Source organism: Aethalodelphis obliquidens, unplaced genomic scaffold, assembly GCF_003676395.1.
Source record: "Aethalodelphis obliquidens isolate GAN/ISIS:26980383/991018 unplaced genomic scaffold, ASM367639v1 scaffold5, whole genome shotgun sequence".
Classification (NCBI taxonomy): domain Eukaryota; kingdom Metazoa; phylum Chordata; class Mammalia; order Artiodactyla; family Delphinidae; genus Aethalodelphis; species Aethalodelphis obliquidens.
The window spans coordinates 70,948,194-70,965,818 of NW_020837949.1; the positions used below are offsets into that span (position 1 = coordinate 70,948,194).

At 36.1% G+C, this 17,625-nt stretch overlaps 1 protein-coding gene across 10 annotated transcripts in view; it reads left to right on the plus strand.

Moving 5' to 3' along the window:
* Nucleotides 1-17,625, plus strand: part of HDAC9 (histone deacetylase 9) — a 581,092-nt gene that overhangs the window by 365,553 nt on the left and 197,914 nt on the right. For all 10 annotated transcript variants that reach the window (XM_027102607.1, XM_027102608.1, XM_027102611.1 and 7 more), the window contains 4 exons: nucleotides 6,226-6,281; nucleotides 6,526-6,613; nucleotides 12,215-12,334; nucleotides 12,646-12,743. In XM_027102607.1, the coding sequence (XP_026958408.1) occupies nucleotides 6,226-6,281; nucleotides 6,526-6,613; nucleotides 12,215-12,334; nucleotides 12,646-12,743 (362 nt within the window). The remainder of the gene's footprint in view (nucleotides 1-6,225; nucleotides 6,282-6,525; nucleotides 6,614-12,214; nucleotides 12,335-12,645; nucleotides 12,744-17,625) is intronic.

Genomic DNA, 17,625 nt, shown 5'->3' on the forward strand with positions numbered 1-17,625 from the left:
AAAATAGATAGCTAGTGGGAAGCAGCTGCATAGCACAGGGAGATCAGCTCTGTGCTTTTTGACTGCCTAGAGAGGTTGGATAGGGAGGGTTGGCGGAGACGTAAGAGAGAGGCGATATGAGGATATGTGTATAAATATAGCTGATTCACTTCGTTGTACAACAGAAACTAACACAATATTGTAAAGCAATTATACTCCGATAAAGATGTTAAAAAATAAATAAATTTAAAAAATGCAAAAAAACAAAAAATAGGTGGGCAGAGGCCAGATCATTTGTGCAGTGTTGTTGGTCTTAAATGCTTGTTCTTAGGTGTCAGAGTGTGTGAGATGGAATCCCAGCTGTCACTTGCTAGACATGAACCTAAAGCAAGTTCTTTAATCTTTCTGTGCCTTCATTTCCTTATTTGTGATATAGAAATAATAATATTATCTGCCCTCAGATATTTTTGGATTAAATGAATATCAAATATTGGAGTTTATTATCTATCATATTATTATTTGCATTATATTATTTTTGTGTTACGTATTACATTATAGCATTATAATATAATACTCTTATTTGTCATTTTGGTTTTGTTTATATTAAGAGGAAAAATAAATATGTTTTTTACTGTGGTGGCAATAATCTAACAGATGAAATAATTAATGATATTGTAGAGAGAAGGGGAAACTATAGGTACTTTGTCTTTGAATAGGTAAGAGAAGCAGCACAGGGAAATTAATTGCCCTTAGATCTTATTGGGGACTAGTAAATGGATAGAGTTTATTATGGAAGGATGAGGAAATTTTATTCTAATTGCTTCCATTTTATAAGTGAAATAAGAGGCAAAGTCATCACAAAGGGTAAAGGGTGAGTAGGGGTTAGTGGAGATTTGAAGAAAGAGAAGAGGGTAGAAATACCATACGAAAGGCTTGGAGAGTTAATCGACTAAGGGATATAGTATGATTGCTAGGCATCATGAAGAGCCTACCGAGGTTTCTAATCGTGAATTTAAAGGAAGACCAGGCGTGTGGGTTTTATATATGCTTAGGTGCAGGGACAGAGCAGATGCAAATTGTGTTTAATCAGAGTTACAGTTTTACCAGGGGAGTATGTTGAAGGAAGAAAAGGACAAAGTGACTATAAGTATGTTGTGGACTGAATATTTGTGTCCCCCAAGATTTATATGTTGAAGCCCTAACTCCCCATGTGACCAAATTTAGAGAAAGGGTCTGTGAGGGAATGATAAAGGTTGCATGATTTCATAAGGGTGGGACCTTAATGCAATAGGGTTGGTGTTCTTATAAGAAGTGGAAGAGACACCATAGTTCTCTCTGTGCTTGTATACATGCACTCAGAGAATGGCCTTGAGTGAGGACTCCAGGGACAAAGGAGATGGATGTGCAAGCCAGGAAGAAAGCTCTCAACAGAAACCGAACCCTGCCAAACCTTAATCTCAACTTCCAGCCCCCAGAACTAAGAGAAATAAACTTATGTTGTTTAAGGCACCCAGCCTGTGGTATTTTATTTTGGGAGCCTAGCAGACCAACACACCAGGGGAGTATGTTGGAAGGAAAAAAGGACAAGTTGTCTAAAAATATATGCAAGGAAGTAAATATAATAATGGACTGTGAAGTCTCAGTCAGATAAGGAGGGAAGGGAACATGGTGTTGGGGATTGAATGATGTACATCAGAAGTTAAGTAAGGTCAGGACTTCCCTGGCAGTCCAGTGCTTAAGACTTCACCTTCCAATGCAGGAGGTGCGGGTTCAATCCCTGGTCAGGGAACTAAGATCCCACCTGCCTCGTGGCCAGAAAACCAAAACAGAGGCAATCTTGTAACAAATTCAATAAAGACTTTAAAAATGGTCCACATCAAAAAAAATTTTTTTTTTAAAGTTAAGTAATGTCAAAGGATTGGAAGTCCCAGTGCTGCTGAAGCCTCAACAGGAAAATAGGAGAGTAGGATATTTGACTTTGAGATTTTGGAGGAGATGTCATTATTTATTGGTAATGGCAAGGTCTAGGAGTATGGCTGTAAATAGAAGACAGATTTATGGAAGGCAAGGAGTCAGAGAACTAAGAAATCATGATATTGAATAGATATTCTGTGTGGTTATTGAAATCGCTAAGAAATTAACTGAGTGATGGAGACAAAGGCAGAAATTCCAAAGGCAAAATATTCAAGGAATGGATATAGATATAAGTACATAGATTTGAGTGATATTTAAAAGCAAAATCAACAGGAATTGGTCATGAATTAAAATGAGATAGAAGAACAATAAGGAGAGGGAGCCATTAAGGATAACTCACTGGTCGCTGACTTGAGCTACTGGATGAATCATGGTATCATTGGTAAGTTAGGGAAGGCTGTGAGAAGATCAGGAGTTTGATCTTGGATATTCTAAATTTGAAGTGACCTTGGGATATCCCAGTGAAGATATCAAGGAAGTGGCCTGGTATTTTGGTACTCAGAGCAGGGTTCATCCTGGAAATAAAAATCTGTGAAGTATCTGATGATGGGTGGTAATTGAATTCCACGACAGTTGTGCCATTGCCTACGAAGTAAGTATAGAAAGAGGAGAGGGGAAGCCTAAGACTGGGCTTTGAGTAACTTCAGTATTTAATGAACAGATTGAGGAGTATGAGCCTTAAGGGAGACTGATTAGGAAGTTGAAAGAGAGATAAAGAAGCCAGGAGAGTATGAAGTCACAGAAGCCAAGGGAAGAGAATCTTTTAAAAAGGAAGGTGTAGCCAGTAGTGTTGAAAGCTAATGAGACCGAGTAGCCTGAGAGCATAAAAATCTCATTAGATTTAATGACATGGAGGCTATTGGTGACCTTAGTAAAAACTTCATTAATGGACTAATGGAGGTGGAAGATAAGTTAGAGATAGGTGACTGAGGCAGAGGTGAGGAAAACGCAAAAAGAGAAAGCAGGTTAAACCACGTTTTCAAGAGTTTTAAAGGGGAAGAAAAGACATGTGGCAGTTAGAAGGGTCAATCAAAGTAAGGATGGAGATATATATATATATATATATGCATATATATATATACATATACATATATATGTATATATGTAGTGTGGGTGTGTGTATTTGTATTGTCTTAGTTAACATATATATAATTTTATTTTCAAGATGGCAGGAACTTGAGCCTATTTAAGTCTTGATGAAATGTATATAATTGGGAATTTTAATATGAATTTAATATGTTAGTGAGGAAAACATAAATGATAGTGGAAAAGTAGGAGGGGATGGTATCCTAACCACAGGTGATAGTTTCTAGGAGGACTGACAACTCCTCTAGTCCAACAGGAGGGAAAGAGAGCTGGACTACCCCAGGACTCAGTCATCTTAACTGTGTTCTATCTTCTCTCTTTCTGGGTGATCTAATCCTTTTTTACAAGAAAGTGTTGTGGAGGATTGGTGCAGTGGGCTTCATGGTCTCAAAGCAGCCATGAGAAAGGAGAACACAAGCTCCATCTTCTGCTGCAGGCAGGTTGGTGAGATGTGAGAGAGGAAATAGCTACCACCTGAGCATATTATGGGAGAAGCAGCCTTGCCAGGTTTCAACTAAGGAAAGGCAGGGGCCCCTCAGAAAAGACTTGGAAAATGTAGGGGAGTTTGCCATTCCTGAGAACACATTGGAAAGTTTGGGTGGACCATGATAACTAAGAAAATATTTGTTATTGGCAAGAAGATAATTTTCAATCTAAAATCAAGTAGTTGAGCAAAGTGGTAGAGGTGACTGAAGACAACTGTAAAGTGAAAGGCAGACCTTTTGTTCAAGGAATTTGGCCATAAGAGAAAAGAAGAAGATGGAATTAAATTCTATTTGGCTTTTTGTCTTCTATAATCTAGCTAGTTACCTGTGCTATTTCACTTCCATTTTTTTTCCTTAACATGAACTCTATTCAGGTTCATTTTCTGTACATAATACTTCCTAAAATTCTTTTTCTCTGAGCCATGTTTATGCTTTTCCCCCTGCCCAGAATACCATTTAAGTCCTTTTTCACCTTTATGAACACAACTCTTCTTGTAAGACCCTTTAAAATTTACCTCTCAACTTTCTCTTTGTTTTATAGTATTTTTTCACTCTGAAATAATTGACGTTTGTTGTAAAACCATTTGGAAAATACTTGAAATTATAAATTAAATATAATCCACATAATACTATCACTCAGATATATCACGCTGTATGTATTATTTTCAACACCAGTACTTGTAAATTGCTAAGTCTTTACTGTTCCACTAAATATTTATAGCAAAATTTTAATGGCTAATATTCTATGGTATAGATGTACCATATTTCATTTAACCATTCTCCTAATATTAACCAACTTAGATCATTCCCATTTTTCCTATTGTAAATAAAACATTATCTTTTACATAAATACTTGTCTACACAATAACACCTTTAGAGCAAAAATCTTTTAAGTAGATTACTGGTTCAAAGGGTAAATGTTTTATAAAGGCTCTAAATGTATAGAGGTAGATTATTTTCCAGAAAGACTATAATAAATTATCCTCCTGCAGACATCATTTAGCAGTATATAGGCACCCCTCCATTGTCAGCATGGAATATTTTTAAAAGTTTTAATGTCCTAAGTGGAAAAATGGCTTCCCATTGGGATTTTCATCTGCTTGTATTTGATTACTAATTAAGGTGAATATTTTTTCTTATAGTTATTGATTACTGGATGTTTTCTTCTTTGTATTGTCTAGTCATGCCCTTTAATACACAAAACATAGTATTTTTAATTGAATTATAAAAGATCATTAGTATTGTTAATCTAATTGTAAAATTTTGTTACATGCTAATTATCTTGCTCTGTATTATATTGGTTGTTATTTTCACCCTAACTACTGTTTTCGCAGTAAAACATATCACACATATCTAATCATTACAGAATTCTCCATTCTCAGATGTCATGTAGCACTCTAGAGTTTCACTCCACAATCTTAAAATTGCACTCTCTACTGTCTTGTGTTGTTCATTAATAGTTTCTTTTATATTAATCTTTTATAGCCACAGAGATAGTAACTTGCTTGAGAACAAGCATAGGGAGTATGTTTATCATTATTCCTAGATTTGTAATTGGTATTGTGTTATTGACTTCTAATTTGCTTCTGGGATTATCATTATGTATATGCCCATCAAAATATATAGCAAATTAACTCATTGTGTGTTAATTACCATTATGTTCTAGAAAAATTTATGTATATTTACAGCCGTTGGGAATAGGTTATTTTTCTTGAGACTATCTTTATGCTTGTGGTAAGATCTGGGAAAAAATATCCCTGGGGTATATTAAAATTATTTCAAAAGTTTTAGGATTGTATATTAAAGAAACATTCTGTCGTGAGCATGTTACTTGTATCATAGTTAAGTGAAAGATGGTGTGAGCCATCTGATAAATGATTTCTTTTTTCACGTCAAGCAGCCCAGCTTTTCTGAGCATGCTGGCTTTGCAAGGATTTATAGTTCCCTGCCTTCATGCTGGAGTTACTTCAGCTTTCCGTGATGCATTCCAACTAATCTGGAGGTTAAGGCATTCCTTGATCATGGATAGATCTGATTGCTACTCAGCCCTGGAATTCTTTATAAAATTCCAGAACGTGGGCTAGAAATTGACTTAGGGAATCCAATAAAGTTGCAAGTCTTGGCAGTCATCCAAGCTAAATTTATAGACTGGAAGAAATATGGGCTTTCCATTGTTCTCTTTTTCACCTTTCTGGGTTTCTTTTGTGTGTATGTGAGTGTGTGAGTGTAAATTTATCATTTTGCTGATGTTGGAGTGGAAATAATCATTGAGGAAATCCAGCTAAAGAATTTTCACTTTGGATCCTCCGTGGTCTTTCCGAACTTTGACCCAAACCTGCACCAAAAATGAATTTGTTCTCCCTCTCTAGGATGCTGGTGTCATAAAATAAGAAGTTGTTCTTGAAAATGAATCATGCTAGTATAACAGCTGATGTACACATTTGCCAGCTAGGTACAACTCCCAAATCCCCGTTCTTCCCCTGGCTCTGTGGGAGCCTTCTTTTTGAGACATGATCTGAGAAAATGTGATCATATGTATTGTTTCTGTTCATTCTGTGAAATGGTAAAGGGGGCAAGAAAACAAGCTCTGAAGCCTCTTACAGATTTCAGTGTTTTTGTGTGTGCCTGATGCTCTGTAGTACATGGAGATCCAAGCAATCCTCTCCTATCTGATCAATGAAAATCTGTCTTGTTCTTACAGAATGGATTTGCTGTTGTGAGGCCCCCAGGCCATCACGCTGAAGAATCCACGGCCATGTAAGTACCAGGGACTGTTGCCCATCTCCAAGCGCCACGGTTCCTGGCGGTCACCTGCCCCGTGCATGTCTCTGAAGCCTCTAATTGTTAGCAGATGGACTGAGAAATCTTGCGAGGTACTCCCAGAAGCAGATTTATGGCTTCAGAGATCATATAGCATTTTAAAAAATGCTCTGAACATTATTTATAATGGTTTTCCTGGCTGATTTGCTTTCTTATTTCTCTGTTCTTCTCTATTCCGCAGGGGGTTCTGCTTTTTTAATTCAGTTGCAATTACCGCCAAATACTTGAGAGACCAACTAAATATAAGCAAGATATTGATTGTAGATCTGGTATGTATTCCTGGCCAGAGCTGCATTTTCAGTGACTCTAGATAAAAGGGAGTGTATTTGTATTTCTCTGTTAGGTTGCCTTGCTTTTCGCACTTGCAAACAACTGAAGGGTGTGTTTCCTTTGAATGTGGAAACTCATTAAATTCAGGATTGCAGTTCTGAAACCATAAACATTCACGTTTCACTTTCATGGTGTTAACTGCAATTTAATGAGAAGAAGGCGCAGATCAGGGCAACTTTTATGATGCTTAAATGAATTGATACTTCCACAGTTAAAATAACCCAACAGAACCTGAATTTACTTTTCCCTGCAGAATATAGACTTTAAATAGTCAGATGTGCTGGAAAGAATGCTGTTGCTTTGGTAACCAATTGGCCACTTCCCCTGGTTAGCAGTCATATTGCTTGTTGTGCAACAGTGGTATTATTAAAACAAGTCAGCATGTCATTTTTTCTGAAAAGATCTCAGATCATGTATGCCAGTTTGGGATGACTCCCGGCAGGAACCCTGAGTGATTAAAAGTCAGAGGCATTAGATTAGTCTTGCATTTTAACATCATGCATTCTTACACAATGGAGTTATAATTAGTTTAACAAATGGTTTGTTTAAATGCAGATGACACTTGGCAGGTTGTCTATAGTATATTTGTGAATAATGAGCTGGAGATCTGCCCCATACAAAAGGAGCAACCCAGGAAAGGGCGAAAGAGAGCTGACTGGTGATTTATGAGCCCCGTTTTCGGTTTGCCTCCAGTTCACGAGGAGGTGTAATAGGTTGTCTGACAAAGCATAGACAGGAAATGAACCCTGGCATCCAAAGCTAACCTGCTACATCTGCACTTAATTAATTTTTGCAGGTGATAAAAGATTTAAAGGCAAAATATGTTAAAAGTTTTTTTTGAAGTGCAAGCCTTAATAGTCTAAATCTTGTTCGTATCTGCACTCATAATTAAATCTTATTGGGAAGTCGTGGCCTCCCTGTCCCGCCCTCCGATTCAGTTAAGCAGGCACACCAAAGGGTTGAGAGAGCACAAACCAAGCCATGTGAAGAAATACTTAGTCAAGTTAAAATGAAGATAAAAGGAATGAAAGACTGATAACCATTTGTACTGTTGGGTAGGAATGGTTATTTTCCACATCCTGTAGTGTAGCCTTTCTGCAAGTTCTTTGGTGCTGAGGGTATTGAAACCCAACTTCCCATGTATTTTCCAAACATGCTTATGTTTCAGTATAGGTCATAGTTCAACATTAAAGAAATGTGTTGAAGGCCTAGATATACTACAGCAGCAAGGTCTTAAAATTTTACAAAAAGGAGGACATCAGTACCTATTTTCCCATGTATATACAAAATGACGTTTTAAATAATTAATAATCATTGGCTTGCATGATTTATAAGATGGTACATTTAAAAAACATTTAATATGTTTCTAGAACTCTTAAGTTTTGCTCGAAAGATAAGCAAAAAACTTGAAGAAAGGTAGCAGACGAAGACCAAGGATTGTGGGAAAATTTTTCTATGCTTTCTAAATTTGTCACAATTATTCAGGAAGGAGATTGTTAAACTGTCACCCTATCCTTAAGAATTTTTTAGTATTACTTTCTGAGGAATCTCCTCTACTATGAAGATAATAACTGTTAAGAGGCTCTTTAAAAGCACATTTGTGACATCCAAACTCTAAAGCAATGAATTGTACAAGAGACTTGAAGGCTAAAATGCCTGGCTTGTGATAGATGAATATTTTGTACCTCAGAGGATTTGTGTGTAAGGTTTTGTTTTTGTACATGAATATAAGAATAAAAGTTTGTTGGATGTAATTTGATATGATTTATAAATTAAGTTGCTTGGTAGCTATTAGGAGTGTCCTGTAAGCTTACTGGCCTTTGATTATGAATTTGCTCCATTATCCCACGTAAAGGATACTGATTTCCCAACAGGCTATAGTAAAAGAGAAGTTTTTGTTTTATATTCTCTAAACATATGAAGTTCTGTCCAAAGGGTTGCCTCTGAGATCACCACCAGCCCGCATATTCTTACTTTCAAGTCTTCCAAATTCTGCAGCTGCAGGGATACTTTGAGGAAATTCCCCTGTTTCTTCCAGCTGCCGAGAAGGAAGTTTTAAAGTGCCACGTGGCGCTGAGACATCCGTTCTCCCTGGCTGACAGGTCTGTTCTGCAAGTTAGCAGAGGAAAAGTGAAGGTTCTTCAGCGGCAGAAGAACTTCATTCCTGCATATACAAAGTCACTAACTTTAGCTAAATGGTATGAACCAGCTCCATCAATTCCTAGGCCAACAGAAGGCAGAGGTACTCCATTGTTAGAGCAGCTAGATTCCACATTTTTTAGATGCCTAGTAACAGAGAGCTCTAATTCACCCCCTATTTGAAGCCACAGCCAAATATCAGAGGCGTTGAGTATTTTAGGCAGGAATGATTCTAGTTGATCTGTGGAGCTTATTCATTCCAGTTCTCCTTCTGGGGAAGATTCCAAAGATACGCAGATTGGTGAGGAAAGAGAGCAGGTGCACTTGCTTTTCAGCTTGCAAGAGACTGGCCGTTGTGTTCAGGGCGTGAACCTGTCCTAGAAGTAGGATTTGCCTGAATGACTCAGGTAGCTTTTATGTAATGTGACCTTCAGTCGAAAATAATATATTTTAGGCTATTTTCATTAAAAAAAAAAAAAAAAAAGACACTTCAAATGTCCATAGATTTTAGGCAATTCCATTTTTGGTCAAGCACCAAACTTGACCAAAGGATTGTCGCAAGTGCCCGTACTAAATAATTATAAGTGATAACGTTAGTTGATAGAATATATAATTTATTCAGAGCTATTTTAACATTGTAGTGAAAACATGTTGGCTCTAAATCCTTGTATAGAATAAATTTTCACAGTATGTCGTTAACCAGTAAAATAGTGAAATTATTTTTCAGTATTTCCCAGCAAATCTTAGATACAAGATCTGTTTTGAGGCTGTTCATGATTTGGTTCATTTCCTTACTATAGTAAGTCCTCATAATCACCAATAATTGTCCTATATTGATCTAGTATATATTTGTTGCTGTGGAGAAAAAATCCTCAGATCATATCTGACCAGTAAGTAGTTTGTATTTATATTTTCAGAGAAACTGGAAAAATACTCTCAAGATTATAAGTTGTTGCCCAAAACAAAAGGCACATTTGGACTTACCTTTATCTCTAAATGCTTTGTGAATATAAATATGGAATCAAGAATTATCCAAGTATTTTTAGAATGGGTTTGTGAATTTTAATGAATAATGTCTGTTGAAACCTTACTGTGCTGTGGGCAAGAGTATATTTCTTATTCTGAAATTTGTGCAACAATAAGCACCCAACACATTTTTGAAGAACATATTATTTTATATCTAAGACAAATGATCTTTTATTTGGCCTTCTTAGATAAACCTTTACAACATCAAGGCAATATTTTTCTGGTTTGCAAACTGTGGAGGTATCTAGGCCCAGCGAAAAATTTTTCTTACAACGCTGACTAAAAATTCTATCCTGTAGTAGCAATGCAAACATTCTATCACTGTTATTTTTCAAAATATTTTGTTTGTCCATCCTCTAGGTATCCAGTAGCAAATTCAAGACATTGTGGGTTAAATTGTATCATTTTTGTTCTCATAAAGGACAAGTTTTGCTATTTCCTCCTTCCTTTCCTTTAAACGTTCAGAAATCCAGGAATTAATATATATATTTTTCAGTAAGCTATTTTTTTTCCTGATGTGTGTGTATGCCTTTAGTCAGTACAAGTTTCTGGAAAGATGCCTTTCTTTCCAAATATTTTATGATTCCTTAATTGATTTTGGATATATGTACTATGTAAAAGGGGGGAAGATCCGTGTATGTCTACACTGTGGATAGCAAGCTCACTGCTTTTAGAACCCACCAAAAGGAGGTTTTGGTGGTGTCTAGTGAGGGAGTTCTGGGCTGGAGGTTGAAGTGGAGACAAGTTATATAAACCTCAATAAGGAGCAATAATGACCACCAGTCTCACTTCATAGGTTTGCTAAGAAGATCAAAGAGATAATGAATGTAAGTGTAAGTTAACAGCATAATGGTTATGAGTTTGGCCTTTGGAGTGAGAAGTGGATTCAAGACGCTGTCTTGAAAAATAACTGAAGCTCTCCAAGTCTCAGTCTGTTTACCTTTTAAATCAGCGATAATATCATATACCTCATATAAATGTTAAATAATCTATGTAAGATATTTAATATGGTACCTGACTCAAAAATTGTAGGAATCATTGTTGAAAATAGTGTGATTCTTACTGATATAAAATACAGTGTAAGTAAGTAGTTACAAGTGACCAATACTTTTTTATAACAGAACCTGAAACTATAAATGTTACACATGTAGCAGTAATATTATATTAAATACAAATATATAGGTTATTCACTTTTATGAGTCATTTATTTTATCTTGGTCAGAAGCTATTAGGAACCATATTAACTGAGACTCTTGACACTTGGGGTCTTTTAGTAAGGATGTTTTTAAAAATGCTACTGGTTTTATTTTTCCTATATCTTTTATCAATTCCAGCATGTTTATATCATAAAACAATTAGAAAAAAAGAACTATTAAGTCTTGAATCATTATCAAATACAAATGTCCTAAGAATTTTTTTTCTTTCATTTTAATGAAACAGGCCCCTTTTTTTTTCCTGTGGGAAGGGGGAGTGGTGTGGAGAAAGAAAAAATAGGAAGAAGGAGGCTGGGAAGAGAGCCATAATATAATATTAAAATTAGGCAGATTGGACAAGATTGCATAAAGGCCCATGCCATCTTTCTGCTTTGGCCCAAATGATTTAATAGCTAATGAGCTCACGCTCCTGTGTCTTTGACTCTTGCCTTCACGATTTTACCAAAATAAAGTATGAAGTCCTTTTTGCATCTGGCATCTCTTTTGAAGTCATTCTAACTGCTGAGGGACTGCTAACTGAATTGAACGCTTCAAGAAAGCCAATTTACTCAGCTGGTTGCAAAGCCTTTGACCTTAATGGTGGGACTTGGCAAATCAATGCATACACGTATGTTTAGTGTTCTGTCAAGAATTGCGAAAATGCTCTGTAAGCCATAGATCCTTCTGCAAAATACTAGTTTGTAGTTTAAACATTAGTCTTTCCGCAGAGGCCAATGAGGCTAGTTAATTAAGCCTAAGGGGTTATGAACTGTTGGCAGTTAATAAGTCATAAAATTCCTCCATAAAACAGGATGCGAGATTCCATCACTGAAGCAAAGAGTACAAAGGGCCGGTGTATAAATATCTAATTGTACCAAAGGACTGGGCTTTCTCAATGACTGCTCATCTGGAGTCTCCAGGGCATGTTTGCTGTGGTTTCCTGATTTTTAGAAGCCAGTTTAAAAAATGAGTGCATTAAAGGGTAATTTGCCTGAAAGTTCAGGAAGTAAAGGGGGTGGTGTGGAAGCAAGCTGAACAGGAGAAAGAAAGAGGGACATACAAGACAGCAAATGAGAAGGAGGGTGGGGTAGAAAGACAGGGAACTAGAAATTAGAAAAGTTGTCTCCACACAGAGTGAGACACGACTGTATTTGTCATCTGGTTTTTTTTTTTCCCCTGTAGGATGTTCACCATGGAAATGGTACACAGCAGGCCTTTTATGCTGACCCCAGCATCCTGTATATTTCACTCCATCGCTATGATGAAGGGAACTTTTTCCCTGGCAGTGGAGCCCCAAATGAGGTTCGGTTTATTTCTTTAGAGCCCCACTTTTATTTGTATCTTTCAGGTAATTGCATTGCATGATTACCCCTAATTTTCTTGTCCTTTGCTGGTGTTTTAAATTACACGAGATTACTGAATTGTCCCACGGGACCAAGAACCAGTGCAGAACAAGTGCATAACCCAGAGCACTGGTTGTCAAGCAAAGTTGGGCTGATTTGACATGTTGTTTGATGTTTATTTCAAGAGCTCACATGTGTTTGTTTTCCTCTCTTCTTGCTTCTTCCCTGTGCTCTTCTCTACCCACTGTGGTGTGGTTTTTCTCTTCCTAGGTTGGAACAGGCCTTGGTGAAGGATACAATATAAATATTGCCTGGACAGGTGGCCTTGATCCCCCCATGGGAGATACTGAGTACCTTGAAGCGTTCAGGTTGGTACTTCTTTCTCTGAAAGTGGAAAATTAGAAAACAAATGAAACAACACCAAATGTAAAAGAGAAATGTAAATTTCTAACTAAGGTAAAGTAGCTAAAGGAGTCATTCTATTAAAGCTCCAAAAAATGTTTGGTTTGAGGGACCTGAATATTGCTACAAAGCCACTTAAGGAGTATGTGTACCAAAAAAAGGTACATCAAGACCTAGTTGTAGTCAATGGCCAGGAATGTTCCCCTCTTTCTACAAAAAAAAAAGGGAAAAAAAGATTTTATTATTAAGTAGTCTGGAAAATTCTGCCTATTATGACATATGATGTGATTTAGAATGGACATTAGCATATTAACCGCTCTGGGAATTCCTTCACTACCTATTTAACTTTTTTGAACAGACATTTCGCAAACTTCACTGGACTAAAGAGTTTTTTGCACATATTTTTACACATAGCACCACTTGGCATTCTTAGTTCCAAGGAACATTGGCCTAGGCAGTCTCATTTCATGGTTAAGTAAATGGCTTTTCCCTATCATAATATGTATATTTTCCCTCTCACATTAAAACACCAACTGATTAATTGGTTGTTGCCAGTTTCTTTAGAAAATGTAGGCAGTAATTAAAGTGTATATTAATATATACACATTGCTACTATTTTTCTAAAGAGCTCTAAAAATTAGTTGAAACAAGAAATACAATCAATTAAAAGTTGTTGTTTTGGATATAGTTTTTTAAGGCATTTATTCTCTGGAATTAAAATTTTGTTCAGTGTTTGGAAAGGTCTGTGTTTTAAGGGAAATAGCAGATTATGTCAATATGTGCCTCACTTGCAAGATTTTAGGAGATTTTAACCTATTGGTACTGCATGAATTTTGGATGTTTTGTTTATTTGAAGCAAAAGCAAACAACTGCATGATAAGAAATTTTTGAAGCATTCTTTTCTTTGGCTAATTTACCAACTATAAATTCCCAAGGGAAAAATCCTGTTGACAACGCATCTGAAATAGATAAGAAAATTTTTTAATCAGTTAAGTTCTGATGGGTTTCTGTTGTCCTGTGTATCATTCATACTTCAATTTCTCCTTTGAGAGTCATTTCTCATTTGAAAACAGGCCCAAGAAAAATGATAGAAAATTGCCATTTTTAAGAATATACATTAAAATAAATATATTGTCTTGATATTTGAGGAAAATTCTACTCATATTTCAGATTTGTACTTTGAAAAAAATGTACATGTTCTATAGTACATGTATCTTTACTATTTATAGGAAAAATAGGTGAAATAAGTTTATTTATTTTGACTTGGGTTGTCTATGAAGATATCTTGCGTTAATTAGCAGTAAAAGTAAACAATTATATTAAGAAACTATAGGGGTTTCAATATTATGAATTCTTTTTGCAACTTAGCAAAACATTATTAATGTTTTAAAGGAACTCTAATGGGATAATAGATTTTTACATTATCTCACATATGAATTTATTTGTCTGTTTACCAAGTTGACCTAGTAACTTACATGATACACACATTAAGTTCTCAACTTTACCATAGCATATGATCATAGTCATTGGTCTGCAACATAGAATTACTAGTATTTTATTATCACAATACTATTTGTGGTACTGTTGCTTTACATAAGAATGCATTATGCATTCACAGCAGGGAAGGATAATTAATGTTTTGTATCTGTTTGTTCTCTCATGACAAAGTGAATGGTAGATGAGATTTTTTAAAAAGAACCCCTTTGAACACAACAATTACATTAAATAATGTGAAAACAGGTATTAAGTGTACACTATTGATTTTTTACTGAAATGGTTAAGTGAATCAAGTGCTCCTGAAAGTGTTTGAACGTCCCCAAGAATGGCACCTTCTCTTTGCCTGGAATGTGGACACTTTATTTTAGAAAACTTTTTTAAACTTCCCAGTGTGGTCACCATATCCAGGCTTAATTAGAGGAGAAGCAGCATTATTCAGCTAGGCTGCAGAAATGTAAAATTGTGACTTTTAATGTTCATAGTTATTTAAGAACCAGATTTAAACTATAATAATTCTGTCAGTTTTTATACTATACCATGTCTGCTTGCTGCTCAACGTGTATAACTAGAAATACTTGTAAACTTTTTAAGGAGGAATCAAGAAAGTAAGTCTTTCATTCAAAAATACTCATTGAACACTCAGTATGTGCCAGGAACAATGGCGAGCACTTGGAATTTAGAGCCAGTTTGCTCTCAGGGAACATAATAGAAGTGATACTTATTGTTCTAGTGAACAGATGTCCTTAGACATAGAGAGGATAAAGTGATGAATTCTTCCTGAAGGGTTTCGGGAAAGGCTTCATCAAGTATTGTTCAACCTGTGCATTCAAAGAGTGGGAGTTTTTAAGGGGTAAAAGAATTGGAGTAGGGGGATTCATACTAGGCAGAGAGAATAGACTGTGGTGTGAAAAGCATGGAGCCATAAAATGACCTTGCTCTGTGGGCTCAAGAGCGTGAGGGTGGGATTGCGTGGCAGGTATACAGATCATACTTCATACTCTTTGCAGGCAAAGAGTGCCCAGCTAAATGTATAAATTTCTTTCTAATTTGGGGCTCTAGTGCGATAGACTCCCAAATAATTTTTAATGTAGTATTATTTTATAAGCATATCCTTCTTAATATAATCCTTTTTCTAAGTATTGAAACTAAAGCTCTTTCTGGCATCTGTGTGTGGGTGCAGAATACAGAGGTTGGGAGAAAAGTAAATGGTACCTTTTCTTTTTTCTTAATTTTTAATTGTTTCTGGACTATGATAAGTATCTTTGTAAGGAAAAACTCTCTGAAACTCCATTTATAATAGGATATAAGATGGCTGCTAATTTTAAATTTGCATATATATTGCCTTTGTGGTCTCTGTTATGTGTTTTTTTCTGTGGCAAAAAGAAAATTGCAGGCAAACCAGACATTTTCATGTTTGCTATACGTTTTAAACATAGTTTTAAAAATATAATAGAATATCTAAATTAGTTCAGATAATTAGTTGTTTCTTCCCTGTAGTTATCATTCATCTCTGAAATAATTGAAGGTTATGATTCATATTTTTCTCAGGAGTTTTTAAAATCTTCAAATAATTTCAAATATCTTCTATGTTCACCTAAAATATATTTCTAAGGTTATCATTTTATTAAATAATTATGAGTATTTGTATTAAGGTCTTACATGCCGGTTCTAGATTATAAATTTTATAGACATCGTGGCTATTTCTTAAGTGGTTTGTATAAGCCACAGAACTACTATATGGAAGGACCATGATGTGGCTCTAAAATCTATGCTCTAGGGCTTCCCTGGTGGCACAGTGGTTGAGAGTCCGCCTGCCGATGCAGGGGACACGGGTTCGTGCCCCGGTCCGGGAAGGTCCCACGTGCCACGGAGCGGCTAGGCCCGTGAGCCATGGCCACTGAGCCTGCGCGTCCGGAGCCTGTGCCCCACAACGGGAGAGGCCACAACAGTGAGAGGCGCGCATACTGCAAAAAAAAAAAAAAAAATCTATGCTCTTTCTATACCACCACACTGCTACTCTTTTCTACTGTTCATGACTTAAAAGACTAAGGTGTGATAAAGCATAGTGAACTTACACTGAAACATAAGGCCTTCTACCCCAAACCTAAATCACAAATGCCTAGTACACAGCATGGCAGAGAAGAGCTATTAAGTAATACTGGCTGAATGAAACAATTAATAAATAAATAAATCAGAGAAGAAAGGGGGAGTAATACACTACAGTAGAAGCATTGGAAACCCGTGAGGGACCTGCATGAATCCTATCTCTTGGTCCCTCAAGGAGCATGCTTCACAAAGAACTCTGAACACCCATTCATTTGCTTATAACAATTTCAAATGTCTTCTCTTCATTCAACAAATTTGCTAAATGCCTGCTTAGCAGCTTCTGTTCCAGTCACTTCAAAATATTGTTCCAATGGTTCTGTCTTATCCATAATCCCTAGATGAGTGCTGGACACATTTTTTCTAAAGATTAATTCTTTAAGAGTTCTATAGATGTTAAAGTGGTTATTTATATAAGAGAATTTATTTTTTGTACAATATTACATGTTACAGGTGTACAGTATAGTGATTCACAATTTTTAAAGGCTACACTCTATTTATAGTTATTATAAAATGCTGGCTATATTCCCTATGTTATACAATATATCATTGTAGCTTATTTTGTACATAATAGTCTGTACCTCTTAATCCCCTACCTCTAAATTGCCCCCCTTCCCTCTCTCCACTGGTAAGTACTAGTTTGTTCTCTGTATCTGTGAGTCTGCTTCCTTTTTGTTATATTCACTAGTTTGTTGTATTTTTTTAGCTTTTTCATATAAGTGATATCATACAATATTTGTCTTTCTCTGTCTGTCTTATTTCACCTAGCATAATGCCCTACAAGTCCATCCATGTTGCTGCAAATGACAAAACTTTATTCTTTTCTATGGCTCAGTAGTATTCCATTGTGTGCATACACACACACAGACACACACACACACACCCTACATCTTCTTTATCCATTCATCTGTTGATGGACCCTTAGGTTGCTTCTGTATCTTGGCAGCTGTAAATAATACTGCTGTGAACATTGGGGTGCCTATATCTTTTCGAATTAGTGTTTTTGGTTGTTTTGGGATGTGTACCCAAGAGTGAAATTTCTGGGTCATATGGTAGTTGTATTTTTAATTTTTTGAGAAACCTTCATGCTCTTTTCCACATTGGGTGCACTAATTTACATTCCCACCAACAGTGTGTGCGAGTCCCCTTTTCTCCACATCCTTGCCAACATTTGTTATTTGTGTTCTTTCTGATGATAGCCATTCTGACTGGTGTGAGCTGATATCTCATTGTGGTTTTCATTTGTAT